General features: G+C 41.7%; 2 protein-coding genes across 2 annotated transcripts; one reads left to right on the top strand and one right to left on the bottom strand.

Moving 5' to 3' along the window:
• Positions 1-281: 281 nt before the first annotated feature.
• On the top strand, positions 282-9,332 carry smad3b (SMAD family member 3b). The gene is made up of 9 exons (XM_019876004.1): positions 282-716; positions 2,438-2,631; positions 2,714-2,848; positions 3,182-3,256; positions 3,347-3,397; positions 5,440-5,652; positions 6,000-6,137; positions 6,517-6,661; positions 7,727-9,332. The coding sequence occupies exons 1-9, from the start codon at positions 514-516 to the stop codon at positions 7,848-7,850; spliced, it is 1,278 nt and encodes a 425-aa protein (XP_019731563.1). The 5' UTR covers positions 282-513; the 3' UTR covers positions 7,851-9,332.
• A 1,176-nt stretch (positions 9,333-10,508) lies between these two features.
• aagab (alpha and gamma adaptin binding protein) lies at positions 10,509-13,319 on the bottom strand. Its single transcript, XM_019876028.1, has 10 exons — positions 13,153-13,319; positions 12,676-12,866; positions 12,492-12,588; positions 12,311-12,400; positions 11,832-11,915; positions 11,676-11,755; positions 11,520-11,604; positions 11,253-11,357; positions 11,124-11,173; positions 10,509-11,024 (listed from the first exon to the last, which is right to left on the bottom strand). Exons 1-10 carry the CDS (start codon positions 13,247-13,249, stop codon positions 10,947-10,949), a joined length of 957 nt encoding a protein of 318 aa, XP_019731587.1. The 5' UTR covers positions 13,250-13,319; the 3' UTR covers positions 10,509-10,946.
• Positions 13,320-16,993: the final 3,674 nt, after the last annotated feature.

Here is a 16,993-nt window from a genome sequence, read left to right as displayed (position 1 = left end):
CAACATGTATGAGTATAACTTAATCAGTAATTACACAAATCATTATTTGCCGAGTTGTAATCTTAATGCATCACCGTCAACCCGAACAAAGTTTGGTTATTATATGTATTTTACATATGCATTTATTTTATATTACCAGCAGTAAAATGTTTCTTTTTTGCTTGTTTTTTTTTTGTTTGTTTGTTTTTTATTAACGTGTATTTAAAACAAGTCTTCCGTGTGTTTCCCTTGCTGTCGGTTCGGTGCAGGTGGAGGGATGAGCGGTTGATGGAGCAGGAGGAGGGGCAGACAGGCGGATGTTCTGCTCCACTCTGACCGACACTCAGTCAACTTGAGCGGACAGAGACGTGAGCGTGAGCCCCTCCCGGGTGCCGGCCGTCCGTGTACCTGAGAAGTCCGGTCTCGCAGCCCATTTAGACTGGCTCACCGGACTGACAGAAGTTGGCGGTGTTTCGTGTAACACTCGATCGGAGAGTGAGATCAAATCAGCGTTGATACATCTCGACATTTAAAATGTCCATATTACCGTTCACGCCTCCCATAGTGAAGAGGCTTCTCGGCTGGAAGAAGGGGGAGCAGAACGGCCAAGAGGAGAAATGGTGCGAAAAGGCTGTGAAAAGTCTGGTGAAGAAGTTGAAAAAGACCGGACAGTTGGACGAATTGGAAAAGGCCATCACGTCACAAAATGTCAACACCAAATGTTTAACTATACCAAGGTAAGGAAATCGAGCGCTAGCTCAGCCAAGCTAAGCTAGCGCTCATGACAGCTGGTCGCCTGTCCGGTAGCTAGCTTGTTAGTGTTAGCAACTGTTAATATCACAACCTGAAAAAAAGATTACTCGTTTGTGTTTACTCGCCTTTACGGACTGGAAAAAAAAACATGCTTCCTTGTCGAAGGAAGACGTGTTGAGATTCGGTGTTATTTCATGTGCACGGTCATATGAGGTGTTTAGTGTAACCTACTTGTTTCTCAGTTTTGGTTTCTTAGATTGCTTAATGCATCCGAGATAAATTATTGAAATTGAGTGGTTAGGTTTAGGTGCGTGTGTGCACCGGCGACGAGCGTGCTCAACAGAGGCAATTTCATGCACATGGATACAACCTCAAAATTGTGTGGTGATACATGAATTCAAGTTTTGCTTGGTTACATTGTAAATGGTTAAGTGTTGTACAAGAGGTGGACAAAAGTATGACTCATGAGTTGTTTAGACTGGACTTGGTATAATTTGGAAAAGACGGAACCACACCAATAGTGACGTGTGAGTACTATTATTGAGTACATAGTAGTGAGGATATGGAATGGATATTAATAAAAGACTGATTCAATATTTTACACTACCTTAAGTTTGTACAGTACGTGTACATTGAGTCATTGTAACAGGTTTTCAGATATGCTCTTGGGCTGGACTATAAACTGAGTATCCCCCCACCCCAGCCTTGTGTTGTGTACCTCCCTCAGAATGTGGGTGGTAGCCGACATTAAAATAGCCTTTTTGGGTGGGAATGCACTCCAAGCTGTGGGAGGGTGTGGGCCACTGTTTTGATTGTGGGTCAGATGCTGCAGATTTAGAGAATAGCAGCTGTCTGCTGGAGACATGACTGGGAATTATTTGTTTCATTTTGCAAACGTTCGCTTTTCCTGGAAGAAATCGCTTGTCAGCACATGAAGTGGCTCAACTGAGGCCAGAGGTGCTGTCACATGTCACATTTAAGTGGGCCGCATCTACCTTGTGCAATTGTTGTTTTTTTTAATCATTGTTCGGCAGAAGAGATTATTTTGTGTCATCTGGACTGTTGGTTCTTGTTCAACTTGTATCAAGTAGAATGTAACCTCTAATTTGGAAAATGATACAAATAAATTACCACTGTCAATAAATCTCATTCTTCTTTGATGATAATTGAGAGACTTGTCTGGGTAAGTGGAGAGGGAAGCCATGTCACCTTACATAAAAGTTCATCACATTCTTAACTGAGATTGCACATGTTTAAAAGCTGTTGAGTAAACAACAAAAAAACTATTGTCTACCAGCACATGGGGAGATGACTGCATGTCACTGAGAGGTAAACAACTTAGCAGTCAAACAGTATTAAGGAACAGATTGTGTTGGAATTTCCATTTCACAACCACAAATGATAATGACTGATGAGCGGTAGTAGCATGGTTGACCGCATGTCTTGAAGCAAGAGGAACCCGGCGCGCTCATTCAAATCATATTGGATATTATTCAAAAGCTTTTGGGTTCTCTCTGCATTAAGAAGCAGCCCAATCGCTTTAACATTGGAGACTCTTGGTTAGGAATTCCGAGGGTGTGGTAAGGGAATTCCATAAACGCGACTGAAGCTGATATGGTGAATTTAGGCCAAATCCCTTTGCTTGGAATTGCAAATTATGAAATGGGTGGACCGTGACACTCGTTTTGTTGTTGGCATGTTTCAGATCATTAGATGGTCGACTCCAGGTCTCGCACAGAAAAGGTCTCCCTCACGTGATCTACTGCCGCCTGTGGCGCTGGCCCGACCTGCAGTCGCACCACGAGCTGCGGGCCGTCGACCAGTGCGAATACGCCTTCCACACAAAGAAAGATGAAGTGTGCGTGAACCCCTATCACTACCAGAGGGTGGAGACGCCAAGTGAGCGGAGCTTGCCGCCGCAAAAATAGCTACCCAAAAAGCCAATGTGGTCCCTGATGAAAATATCTATATATTCCTCCAGTTTTGCCCCCAGTTCTAGTTCCACGACATACAGACATCCCTGCGGAGTTCCCACCACTGGATGACTATAGTCCCTCCATCCCTGAGAACACAAACTTCCCCGCTGGCATTGAACCGCAGAGTAACTACATACCTGGTGAGAACCAAGTCATTTCATTGCCCACAGAGGAATGTAAACATGTAATTCTCTTAGCATTATTACAAAAAAAAAAAAAAAGGCGATGTTTTTCAGCACCTACCGATCGGTTAAAAAAAACATTACATGATCTGTCCCGATTTTGACAAAACAACAACTCACTCTTATCAAAACTTGGCAATACGGAACATGTTTCGTCATTGGTAAAACGCATGCAGAATGTGCCTTGTGGAAGTCATTAATAACAATAACTTTAAATTGTATAGCACTTTTCAAGGAATCCAAACAAAACACTTTTTTTTTTTTTTTTTTTGTGTGTGTGACTGTTTCCAGAAACCCCCCCACCGGGGTATTTGAGTGAGGATGGCGAGACGAGCGATCACCAACTTAACCACAGCATGGACACAGGTGAGACGGCTGTGTTCACACCATCAGCCCCAGAATTTGAATCAGGCAGTCTGTCTACATATGGACCCATTGTGTTGTTCTGTATTTCAGGTTCACCCAGCCTGTCGCCCAATCCTGTGTCACCCACAAACAATAATTTTGGTAATCCTGCACAGACATCATCTTTACAACTGTTTAATTTGTGTGTGCCATTTTTAATCACTGTTAACCTATCTAACTACATCCAATATCAGAGAAGAATTACATTTCGACTTTCCAAAGATAATGCTACGTTTTGAGGCGTGACGCAGTGGTTTTTATATGTTTGTAACGTCATTTAGTTAGATGGGGCAAACTATATAAAGTGTAGCTTTTAATAGCCACATCTCAGACATCAGTGTGTAGGTACTGTATACCCAATGTGTTGCCAGTGGGGTGTATACCATATGCCCTCAATTAGGGGCCTCCGCTCTAAAAGATTACCGTATTTTCACGACCATACGGCGCTCGGAGTCAGTTATGGGTACTATTCCTATATTTGTTACATACAGAAGTCGCACTGCCTTATTGGATGCAGGCATGGTAAAATGTATGCCATCTGAAAAAAAAATACTCTCATTTTCTCCTCATACATCCAGACTTTTTGATTTGCCTTCACGAATACTCCAGTTGGAAACTTTTCTTTCGGCAGTCTTTCTCTTCCAAAAATCACCCTCGGTGGCAGTTTCTGTCCATTGCTATGGCAACCAAGCACAACAGTCAAAGCCAATTTCTCGTGCCCTGTTGTGCGTATCGCTACCGCGCTGGTCCCCTTCTTTTCGACCGTGTGGTTCACCTGGATGTTGAAAGTGAGCGGCACCTCATCTGTATGCTGCGGTTGGGTTGGATGTGTTTGTCGGCAATCTTTTTACGGGATTAGGAGCAGATGGAGGTCAGCTTTTCCTTGTAGTCCGCCGGAAGTTGTTGCGCCCCGATAGTCCCTGCCCGGATGGATAGTTGGCGCCGTTTCATAAAACGAAAGCACCAAGACGGACCTGCTGGAAAATGTTCGATTTTCATTTCTTCTGCAGTCGTTTTTGCCCTCAGTCGAATGGTGACTGTAGAGACGCTTCTTCCGAAGTCACACAGCAACATTCACAGATTTTGGAACTGTGCGCATAGATTAGGCGCCCCACATTATTAGGTGCCCCTTCATTTCAGAGAAAATTAAAGACTATTAAGTGCGCCCTGTAGTCGTGAAAATACGGTAGTTGCCAGGTGGTGCCCAAAATCAAGCGCTGCTACAAGGCAATGATCTTTTACTTTGGCCATGTTTCCACCAAGCGCTACGGTTGTGTTCCCATCGGCATGGCTTGGTACACTACACACTCATTTAGATAGCTTGGGATGGCGGCAAATGTAAATAGTGTGACATCATTGCAGCAGAATAGTGTGTAACTCAGAGTCAATTAAAAGGAGAAGAAACGCAAATGTCTCTGAAGTCGCACACAAAGCCTGAGGTCTTGCTTAAAATAACTTCATTCTTTAAACAAGACTCTCAAATGATCCCCGCTTCAAATAAACACCTGGGACTGGTACAGCTGAATAAAGAAACACCCACGCTCACCACAGAGGAAATAGCGGTTGACAAAAGATCCAAACAAGGTGTCATCCAGGGGTGAAACGTTAATTCTTTGAAAAGAATCCATTTTAATATAGCATTTTGAATTGTAATAGCGGAGGTCAGACTATTTTTGCTGGCTCACAAGCGACAACAAAAAGGTTTTTGTGATGTACGCGTTTGTGTTTGATTCGACTACATCGAGTCGAATGCAGTGGACCACATTTGTGGGGCTCAGCCTTGAAGCCGCTAACAGAGTAACGATGGTATGAATGGCGTCATTGTCTGTGTCGTGTTCAAGTCTGGCGGGAGATCAGGTACAGACAGCCCCAGGTAATGTAATAATGGTAATATCCGGTTGCCAGGTTATTCAATCTATGTGTAAAGCCACAAAGAGGTCAGCGTTTAAAAAAAAATATATGTATATATAAATAAATAACCTACGTCATGTCTCGGCCTTCCTGGCTGGGGTCGTGGGAAGGAACTGCAGGAGCCAAATCAAAGGCAACCGTAATCTGTGATGCGCAGCTTCGCAATTAAATGTTAACCACATTTGTTCTCTTCTTTCGGTCTTCTCTAACCACTTGGTTTTTCGGTCACACAGACCTCCAGCCTGTGACGTATTGCGAGTCCGCATTCTGGTGCTCCATCTCCTACTATGAGCTCAACCAGCGCGTCGGAGAGACCTTTCACGCTTCGCAGCCCTCCCTCACGGTCGACGGCTTCACTGACCCCTCCAATTCGGAACGCTTCTGTTTGGGGCTGCTGTCCAACGTAAACCGCAATTCCGCTGTTGAGCTTACACGGAGACATATAGGTAATTGTCATCTGGGATGTTGTAAAGCAGGGCAAAACACGCCTCATTAAAAGCCGCAACAGCTAAATTTAGCCATCATTTGTGTAGTAGTAAAGTCGACTAGCTTGTCCATCCCCGTTGTATACACATACCAACAATCAGGCCAAATTTCGGAAAGCAATCAGGGTAAACAACTGAAAATATTTAAAAAAAGTCGAGATTGGGAATGAGAAATCTGATTTAAAAGTTGGCCACAAGGCTCATAAAGATAATGTTCATTTTTGAGAGGTATTGAGCTGACCAGGTTATTTTTGTTGTTATTGTGATGGTGTAGAATGAATATAATGTTCTCCGTATTCCCATTTCAGGCCGGGGCGTTAGGTTGTACTACATTGGTGGGGAAGTGTTTGCCGAGTGTCTCAGTGACAGCGCCATCTTTGTCCAGAGTCCGAATTGCAACCAGCGCTACGGATGGCATCCCGCTACCGTCTGCAAGATCCCTCCAGGTGCGACCACACAGGAGGGCTACCTTAGTTTGAAATCTGGGCCAGTTGAAAACTCCTTATCTGTCCCCAAGGCATGCCTGGATGAGATGGCATATAAAAGGCATGCCTGGATGAAAGCAATGATGGTTTTTCGGTTGTATGAATGGCAAATGTCAAGATACGCACATCGTACCATCCAGTCATCTAGTCAAAGAGCATTTAAGTGCTCTGATTGTCACTACACGTTGCTGGCAGTAGATACTGTTGATGACAAAGAGTACATCATTTGCAGTTGTTTTTTTTTTGTTTTTTTTCTCAACCAATCAAGTGAGATAATTTCCCGTTGCCCACCTGATGATCACTTGAGAAGCACTGCTCATCTCAAGCCTCTCTTTGTCAGGTTGCAACTTGAAGATCTTCAACAACCAAGAGTTTGCCGCTCTTCTTGCCCAGTCGGTCAACCAGGGCTTTGAGGCGGTTTACCAGCTCACCCGGATGTGCACCATTCGCATGAGTTTTGTCAAAGGATGGGGCGCCGAGTACAGGTAAACTTGAGAGTCGGAAGATGGAACATGTTCTCTAAAGTTTTCGGGTCCGTCACTTGGCATTCCCATTTCTTCTTTTAAAAGTGGAGTCACATGATATGTAGCTGTCTTTGTTGTCAGCCTCTTGTTATCTTTGGAGTTTGCCTCGTTGTACTTTTGGTTTGGATGTCAACCTTCTTGGCTGAATAAGAAAAGGTGCCATGATGTTGGTCAGGATCATGAGCACACTAAGGAAGGAAGTTGGGAGGGTGGGAGAGGTTCTGGTAAGAGCAAGCATGAGCCGGTTGAGTAACGGCAAAGGAATGTGGCAGGCATGCAGTGGGAGGTGAACGTGTATCAGAGACACTCGTGAGGGGGATTCCCAAAAGGCCAGAGTCCTGCTTGTGTTTCCGGCACCCTGGATGACTTCAGAATAGGGATGAACAATTTATCGTATTCAAATCGACATTGCAATGTATCATTAAGGCTGCAATTCGGGGGGGGGGGACACTCTGAGAGACTCTACTTCATTTTGGTCTTTTGCAAAGCTTATTTTTTTTTTTTTTGTATATTTTATTAATTTATGCAGTGTCCAGATGAGTTCAGTGCTCGAAAAGTGCAGTCCCAGTTTATTTCATTGTTTCATGAAAAGTTGGAAGTCACAAAGCCACAGATGTATTAGCATTATTGTTGTAATCTGTTTTATGGTTTACTCATTTCCTTATATTAGTTACGCCACACTTGCTTAGTTCAATAATTCATGATCCATTTACCCGTCTTTCAGTCCAAGAGTAACCAAATCATATCTGTATAATGCATTTATATTGTAATACGGATTAAATTGTTGCTTGTGTTTGGTAAAAAAAAAAAAAAAGAAAGTACATGCGTCGAGGACCTTGAGAAAAATAACCAAATATTAAATCGTAATCACAATTTTTAGGGGGGGGGGGAAATTCCCAATGTCAGATGACTGACTGGATCCTCCAAAGTTTCAAGAGAAGTGCGCTTCATGGCTTTTACGATGTGCATTGATCTAATATTAGCGCTGTGTAAATTGTTTAATGAGTTCTTTCTTCTCACGTGCAGACGTCAGACAGTGACCAGCACCCCTTGCTGGATAGAGCTGCATCTCAACGGTCCTTTGCAGTGGCTGGACAAGGTTCTCACGCAGATGGGTTCTCCCACCATCCACTGCTCCAGCGTGTCTTAGGAGGCAGCCACCAGCCTACTGTGGTTTCTCGCTCTCTCAGCGAAGATAAGGAAAAGAGACGGTATTCATCGGATCATCCTCCCTTGCCGTAATGTTTAACCTCACACACGTTACACTTCCCTTTGCACTGTCGACCCACGTGATGGTCCTTTGTTCTGCGTCTTCTACTTATCGCTATTCTGTTAATTTTCAGACGCACACCACAGCCTTTTCTTTAATGTCATTGAGATATCAAGTAACCCGTGGGTCGCACCAGTTTTGTGTTCGTAGAGATGCCACTGCGGTTCCGTCAACGAAGGCATGATGGGACATTTTCATGAAAATTGGCGGAGGGGCAGGGCAGATCGAGGCAATTTTACTTTCAGCTTATTTCTTACATTTTCATTAATTTTTCTCAGGAAGTACAACAGAAACCTGAATACAAAATTAGCTCATTTGTAAATGTTCCGGGAATAGAGCATCCCTCCCCCACTTGAATCTCAATTTTGCCGGGTTGGCGCGACAACACTGTTTGTCACATTTTAAAACATTGATTCTATGAATTAATTATTCTGTTCAACTGGTCGATGTGTTCCAGTACAATTCTTTTTAAAACGACTGCGTTCAAGGTGATAAAATTCATGCAAGTCTTAAGTACAAGGTACTTTCCCCCCCCATAATAGTTCATCATATTAATGAGGATTACTTAATTGATGTTTTATCTATTATAAACACGATCAGGCCAATTATTTCTTGGATTATTTAAAAAAAAAAAAAAAACAACTTGTGAGAAAAACTATTTTGCTCCGTGGAAAATACATTTTCTAAGTTATTTTTGCATATTGTCCTGCTTGGGAATATATTTTTTATTATTGCCTCAGTATGATTGTACATAACTATTTATAGCTTGTGATTTCTTGTAGTTATGCATCAATGAAAACGGGGCTGCACCTGACTGACAGTAAGGCACAGGCGGGTTAATCCGTGGCCAACCTTCTCTGTGTGAGTGAATGAAGCACTTTTACTATCGATTGGTGTACCGTACAGCTTCAGTTTGAGTCATTTATTGTGTGTTTGAAAATGTTATGTTCAACGCTACAGTGTAAGGCATAAGTTATTTGCCTGCAGTCTTCGAAGTTGCCATGTCAATGAATATTCACGCTCTGACAGTACACCGCCCTATCTGTTCAGTCACTTGCGCAGTCAGTATATTGGGTAGATGACAGAGCTGCGTCTGCTCTTGTGGTCCTCTGTCTCATGTACACGCATTTTGTTTAGTCACTTGACTGAAATAGGTTCTGAGGCGGCCTTTTACTTTGTTATGCAAAAATGTCTAATAAATAGAGTAAAAATAAATGGGACGTATTTTTCCACTGCCACGCAGTGATAGAATCCAGTATGACACATTTTTCACTTTTTAGACAACGTGGAGTGGATTGCTTCAAATTGACTTGCCTTCTTTTTCCCCAGTTAGGAATCTGAATAAAGAAACTGGTATTGTGACTGTAACTACCGTATTTTCCACACTAAAAGGTGCACTGAATTATGAGGCGCACCTTCAATGACTGGCCTATTTCGTAATTTTTTTTCATATATAGTATTGGATGCACCGCATTATAAGACGCAATCTACAATGTATACATCAGATGGAGCTACGCTCAAGGAAATGCCAACAGAACACTACACCGTGATTTATATAGCTACGATCAGATGTCAGTAAAATTTATTTAATAAAGCAGCGACACAGTTCACTTAACCAACAGCAAGTTATAACATTAACTCGTTAACGTTGAACTCTCTTGCCGCTGCTCTATTTCCGTGTTCAACTGCGAAACCGGTCGCCTTAAGTTTGAACTCTGCGTTGTAAGCATGTCTCTAGCAAGGACCCATTTTGGGGTTGACATATCGTAATGACCATACACAAGGCACATTGGGGTTGACATATTATCGTAATGACCATACACAAAGCACATCGGGTTTTAAGGCGCGCCGTGAGCTTTTAAGAAAATGGAAGGCTTTTAGGTGTGCCTTTTAATGCGGAAAATACGGTAATTTACTCAGTCTGTCCATCCAGTAATGTGGTATGACTCATTAAAAGTAATAGATTAGTTGTCAGGTAATCATCCATCCATTTTCTGATCCGCTAATCCTCACAAGTGTTGCGCCGGAGCCTATCCTGTGTGTTTGAGCAGTAGGTGGGGGACACCTTGAACCAGTTGCCAGCCAATCGCAGACGAACAACCGTTCACGCTCACACGCACACGTAGGGACAATTTAGAGTGTTCCATTAACCTGCCATGCATGTTTTTGGAATGTGGGAGGAAACCGGAGAAAACCCACGCAGGCACGGGGACAACATGCAAACTCTACACAGGGAGGCTGGAGCCCGAATCGAACCCTGCACCTCTGCACTGTGAGGTTGACGCGCTAACCACTGGACCATCGGGCCACCTCGGGTAATCATTGCACCGCTAATTGGTGAAAATTTTGACCATAAATACAATACAGCTTTACAGTATGTATGTTGCGCTTTCACAACAGCTATAGCTGTACCAAAGCACTCGAATGTAAAATATGCTGTGACTCAATACAGGCTGGTTTATTTACTAGTGACAGTGAACAGTTACCCACAGAGCCTCGTGTTGAGTCAAAGAAATGAAAAGAGCCATTCACACCCACTCAAGACAAAGTCCTTATGATGACATGACAGTTTATTATTTGCTTGACAGTTCATCTTTTGTGACTTGACAGAATATTCATTGTTTTTATAACATTTAATCTTAAAATAAGGCACATTATGTCACTTCTAATTATTTGTGACAATAGTACCCCAAGGATAAACACATGAATTAAATGTTCTGGCTTTATCATTTCTTAAATGTCACTGAGGAAGACCCACGAGTGCTTCCGACCCTTTTATTGCCTCTCTTTTCTGCTAAATCAGTAATGCCACGTTGAAGGAGCCAAACGTGTCTACAGTACAGTACAGTACGTCCACGAGCACTTTGTCTTGCAAAGTGCAAGCAACCCTTCGAGGGGTGGGACACTGGACCCTGCGCAACAGCCAGGAAAGGTAGCAAAGAGAGAGATGTTGCCGATGTCACACTTCAACTTCTGTTAGCTTTCCTCGCCTGATGATAAGCCATCTATCTCATCATCATCACCACCAATGGCCATCCAAAAAGCTTTTGCAACCTGGAAGGCAGAATGGCCATCGTTGAGATGTATGCTTGTCGGTAATAGACCGCGGGTTACTCTGTGACTCCTCTAAGGGTTGTTGAAGCAGTTGTTTACCTTCTCTGCATGAAGCTTTCTCTGGTCGTGAGGTAATGATGAAGCTTTGTCTGAGTTGGCAAGGGAAGACATTGCATAGGTTACACAGATAAAATTGTTTACGTTTTAAATGTGTTTCGTTTCATTTACCTTTCATCTCTTTTAGTTTGGTGAAGAGCCGTTCAAAATTATCCACGTCTGCATCTCCAGCTGTGAGATTTGCAAGTTCCTGAATGTCCAAATTTGTCATTGCATCTGAAAGGATCACCAGTTGATTTTGTGAGCAATGCCATTGCATTTTTTGGGGGGGCTGTAATCTGCTCACTGAAAGTGTAGCGTCAGGGTCCTATAGGTTGAGTATCAAAAACAAAGCCAGTGGCAGCCGGCAATTTGTAATAGAAACAACCATTTCCTCACCGACAACTGTGTTCTCCGTTGAGCTGCGTGTCTCTGTATGAGTCACTTCATCAGCAAGTGTGCCCTCTGCCGGTAGACTAGAAGACTAACAGAATGACAAAGCAATCATTTCCAACTAGCAGGAGAATAACGTGTATAAACAAAGGTGCTACTGACTTGTGGATCCTGACAGCTCCGAGGGTGGTTGTGTCGAGCAGCCACCAAACTGCTCATTAGTCCAAAGCTCTGACTGTTCCCTATTATATAACAGAAAGAAAGACAGCGTTGTATAATGCCATTGAAAAGACCTCAGGACAATTAAGTTTATCTGACCATCTTTCATCTCCACGCTGGTCCACACGTTTGCATTGAGTGCCTGGACAATTCTCTTTACTCCTGTGGATTCTGGAAAGTCATCTGGACAAAAAAAGGTAATGATACACACAGGTCACAAGATTAGGGACACTATGAAAGTATAAAAATAGATTTATAGTGTTACATAAGACATAATCTTTTGTGGCATTTGTTAAAATCTCACATGTATTGGTGTACATTTGAAATGACTAGATGTTCAAAGGTCGGAATATGGCCAAACATGGCCAAACCTTAGCATTAATGGAGACAAGCTCAGAGAAAGAAGGGCAATGATTTACCTCCATTGACTTTTCTATAATAGTGTAATTTATTTCGATACTGCTGTACATACAGTAAGCAAAAAAATAGATCTAGATTGTCATTTTAAACAGCTCTAACATGTAGTCATTAAAATTACATCATGCATGTAGAAAATCGATGTCCAAAGTCTCCCTTACCATCTTCATCAGGCAACTCCTGGGGATTGAGTTCCACCAGCTCAAAACTGTGCGACAAACACCATTGTTGTGCTGCGTGTCTGGTAACACCTTGAAAATAAATCCAGTTGAACGAGACACACAAATGCCACACAGAATCGTATTCACAATTTCACACTGCGAAAATGTAGACAAAACGTACCGTCTTCACAAACTCTGTCACACACAAGAATCAGCACCTCTGGAGCAATGTCCTCCACCACTGATATCCACGGATGGAGCTTTTCCAAACCATCCTTCTGCAAAATGTACATTACAATCCCTTTCAACACAAAAATGATCGAACTGGTTAGTTTCTAATAAATTATAATCACAGGGTTCCACACCTTTGTACTATCAAAATACGCAATGAAAGCCTGCATGGACTGTGCAATCTCTGACGACATTAGAAAAGTGCTGGAGACGGCACAGAGCCGGACATCTGCTGTATAATACTTGTTGTTGATGGTCCACGGATACCACACTACTGTTTGTTCTTGTTTGCTCGCCTCTGGCAACGTCTTCACACCGAGAATTTCTGTGACAGAAAAAAAGGCACATACACAAATTGCAGTCTAATAAATAAATTATACAGCCAGCCCGAGTCTATTTCTTTGGCTAAGCTGCCTCGCCGTTAGCACGACTAGCTCCAATTTGCACCACTTCATACATTTGCATCACTATTTATAAACTCGGTATGTATGAAACATGTAACATTTGGGTTATTGCCCAGGTAACCGAAGGTAAATCATGTTACCTAGCACTGGCATGTTTGAAATCATTTCGACAATTCCCAAAGCTAACAATCTCTTTACAGCACTTACGTTTAATAATTTCTTCTTCTTTAAAGGTGGCGTCGCTGCTAGTGACAACCACACACGGAAGAGACATTGTAGCGTCCTCCGAGTCTGACATTTTCATAAAAATGCTCCAGCTACAGCTAAGCTTCGATAGCTATAAGCGTCACGTGACGAACGAGATTCCCCCCCCCCTCGGGTGAACTTTGAACTCTGACGAATCTTCCGGTTTAATGGCAGACGAACGAAAAATACAGTACAGTACTGTTTTTAAATTAACGTTTACATTTGCTTCGCCTGTGCTTTAGAAACATTAATAACACATTAATAATTTTCATTTTGTTTTTCTTCAAGTAAAATGAATCTCACCCCAAAACTCGTTCATTAGACCTTTATTCTATTAATTTAACCCCCCCCCCAGTAAAATTGGTTATTTGAAATCGACGAATTTTTGCATTTTTCATTATTTTAGCCATTGAATAATTTGTTGGTTGATTTAGAGTAAAAAATGACATTAAAAACTTTTTTAAAATGAATCGTCTGTGAATATTTCGCATTTATTTGAAATTATTGGTCAGTCGAATCTAATTGTTTTAATTTTGTTCAATAAAACAATGACAATTTACAATGGTATTAGGGTATATTGGACTAAGGATGTGTGTGTGTGTGTGTGTGTGTGTGTGTGTGTGTGTGTGTGTGTGTGTGTGTGTGTCTATCAATATTTCTTACCTATTATTGTTATGTTACTATAGTACTTCATGTTCATAATAGAAACATCAATTACCTGTAATTAGTTTTTGTGGTTAAGACATTTTAGTGTTTCCTCACTTCTTTTCAAATATGTACAGTCTAATTTCATTTTATGTTAGTTTAATTTAGTCTGTTTAGTTGTTCTCATGTCACTCTCACACATGTTCAAAAAAAGGAATTAATTTACCCAAGTTACTCATAATGAGCAATGTGAAAGTTAGGGGATGATATTTTATGGAAGTGTATGTACAGAAGCGTTTTGCTGATTTAACTTGAAACTTGTCACCTTAAAACACGAAACATTACATTAAAATTATCATGTTTATTATGTGGGACTAACTTTTTGTTTTATTTTGGTTTGGCAGCAGCACGCCTCCGTACCAGGCCCATACGTCCATCTTAAAAATCAAATGTGACCCTTAAGTACAAAATTTCACCACCTCTGATTTAAATGTTTGAATTCTTACTGCTATAAACAGTGATTTCTTAAAGTGTGGTACGAGTGCCACGTGTGAATGTTTAACATTCACTGCTCTTTAGGTCAGCATGTCCATGTTTACAATGTTCTTGCTTTCTAAGTTAAAGTAAGAACCATAAATGTAGGTTAATGTAAGATGAATGTACTGTAGTTTAATGCAGCATGCATCCATGGAACCTACTCTTGCAACCAATATCACTTCTGTGCACTTTGTAGAAATACATAAAGCAGTGGATTTTGATATAGTAAACTGACAATATAACTTATTAAAAAGTAAAAAAAACACACCAATGAATACATAAACTATGAGAGTATGACCTTGGAAGAATAAGTCACATGCCCACCATTGAAAGGTAATGTCAGAATCTCAGCTCCTTGTGTGGATTCTGCATGTCTTGGTACTCAGGCTTTCCAGAAGCATGCACGTCAGATTATTTGAAATAAGTTACAATGTCCACAACTGAAAATGTTTTTTTTGTTTGTTTGATTTTACTTGTATGGCCCATAATGATCTGCACTACATTCCAACTCGCCTGTGACCTCATCGTGTACAAGCAGTATAGAACATGGATGGATGGATAAAGGAACATCATATTTCTTATTCACTTTAAAAAGGTTTACATTGATTCCATTTGTCCAGAGTATGTTTTGATATTAATTGCACATATAGCCAAGCCCCATGCCTCAAGACACCAATTACCTTGTGAAATAACGAAGATGGATTGACTATCATTGTTCCTTTCACTCATATGTTCTCCTTTAATCTGCAGGATAGACTCTTCATGCTGGAGTGAAGAGTGATGGGAGCCCTCTGCATTAATAGATGCTTAAAGGTCTCACGCACAGAGCAATGGTGACATAAAGGTCGCCAGGCTTAGTAGCACTGACAGCCTGGCCCTGTCACAACAAACACATCCATCTTTGAAAAGGTCGGTATTCCTTTTAGATATAGTTTACACACTTTCGACAGTTATTTTTGGGTGACTCAGTGCCTGAGGTGACGTGACAGGGAAGAGGCCGAGACTGACGCTGTGATATTGTACAGATGGAAGAGTTGGCTGCAGAAAGCAACAGACTGCAACACATCAGTATTCTTCGAAAGAAACAGGCGCTTGATTGCCACGCTATGGGCTAGTGCTCCACAGCTGTCTCAGGACAGACGTCCGTACCTGCTCTGGCATGCCAATAAGACAGCCGTAGCATCCCCAACTGCTAATCACTGGCTATCTGCCGACTCTTTCTCCTTCTGAGACTCACACGAGCTTTATGATGTGCTGCACATGTGCCAGGGCGTGGGCTTCTTCGTTTTAGCGACCAAAAAAAAAAATACAGTGCCATGTTTTCACAGCCCGGTAGGAGACAGATGTGTGCCTTTGAGCGGAGCATTCCTCAGTCTCTTCTGTCAGAGAGCTCAGTGGTCTGCGGAGAACAAGGATGGGGGAGTGGACATTAGGTGACATCAGGAGGATGTGCACAAACTTATGTTTTCGGAGCGATGACACATTTGAGTCAAAGCGAGAATAACAATTAGAAGGCGTAAGAAGCTTCTCGGTTTAGTCGACACATTTGCACCTCTGGTACTGTATAAGCTTAAAACTGCTGGGTCAATTTTGTAATTCAGATGTTGGGTTGACAGTTGACACTGTTTTTTGCATGGTTTCCTTGCAAAGAAAATCCGCACCCAAAATCGCAAAAAATGCGAATCTGTGGATGCCAAACTGCGAATATAGAGGGGTCAACTGTAATTTGACCTTGTTATATCACCAGTCACCACTAGATGGCAGAGACATCTTCATTGCACCTACACTGCGTGTCTTGTACTGCCCAATACTACAATGCAAGTAGGCCTACTTTTTTTTTTTTTTTGCACATTTGGAATGGCACACAGGACAAAGATAGTACCTCAGTATTATTAACATTTTGAGTGAGTGGATTTTTTGTGAAAAATGTCCAAAATAAGTCTGTACGTCTGTTTCTTGCTCAGCAGTTTAGTGTTTGTCCTTGTATGGTCATTTTTATGGAAGAGAGCCCTTCTTTTGTTATTTGCTTCAAACTTTTTGTTGTTGGGTTAGAATGGTGGATATTTCGTACATGCATTGGAAAAAACGTATCCTCGAAAATGAAAACGTTGCATTTTTGTCATAAATCTGGTAAGAGTTAGCTCAGGAAGTGGACTCTTTGGTGTTCGCTTCATCTGTGCAGCAACATTTCATTTTTTTTTTTTTGTTTAATGTAAAAGGACTGAGTTTGTATCGTTTATGGTATGATGTCTTATACAGTGACATGTCTTCAATTTACTGTATGTCTTCCTTTGTGGTATTTCTAAGAAGCAATTTGGGACCACATATTGTCCAAAAACCATCGTTGAGTGTATGTACCGCAGATAGTATTACATCACATCATAGCTGAAACTTTCCATGTCAAGGGATACACTATTTGACAGCTTTTTAGTGCTCAGTGTCAATTTCAGGTGGTTCACTAATGCCGTTTCATGTTTCCCCTTATCAGCACCTATTAAGGTTGCACATATTTAAGAGCACTAACGCTTCCTTTATCAGCACCTCTAAGTTCATTTCGTTTTAGCACCACTCTGTGTGTGTGTATACATGCGCAAAATGTATGTTCCCTCTCTGTAAACAT

Source organism: Hippocampus comes, unplaced genomic scaffold (assembly GCF_001891065.2).
Source record: "Hippocampus comes isolate QL1 unplaced genomic scaffold, H_comes_QL1_v1.1 scaffold142, whole genome shotgun sequence".
Lineage (NCBI taxonomy): Eukaryota > Metazoa > Chordata > Actinopteri > Syngnathiformes > Syngnathidae > Hippocampus > Hippocampus comes.
This window is presented reverse-complemented; position numbering and strand designations above follow the sequence as displayed.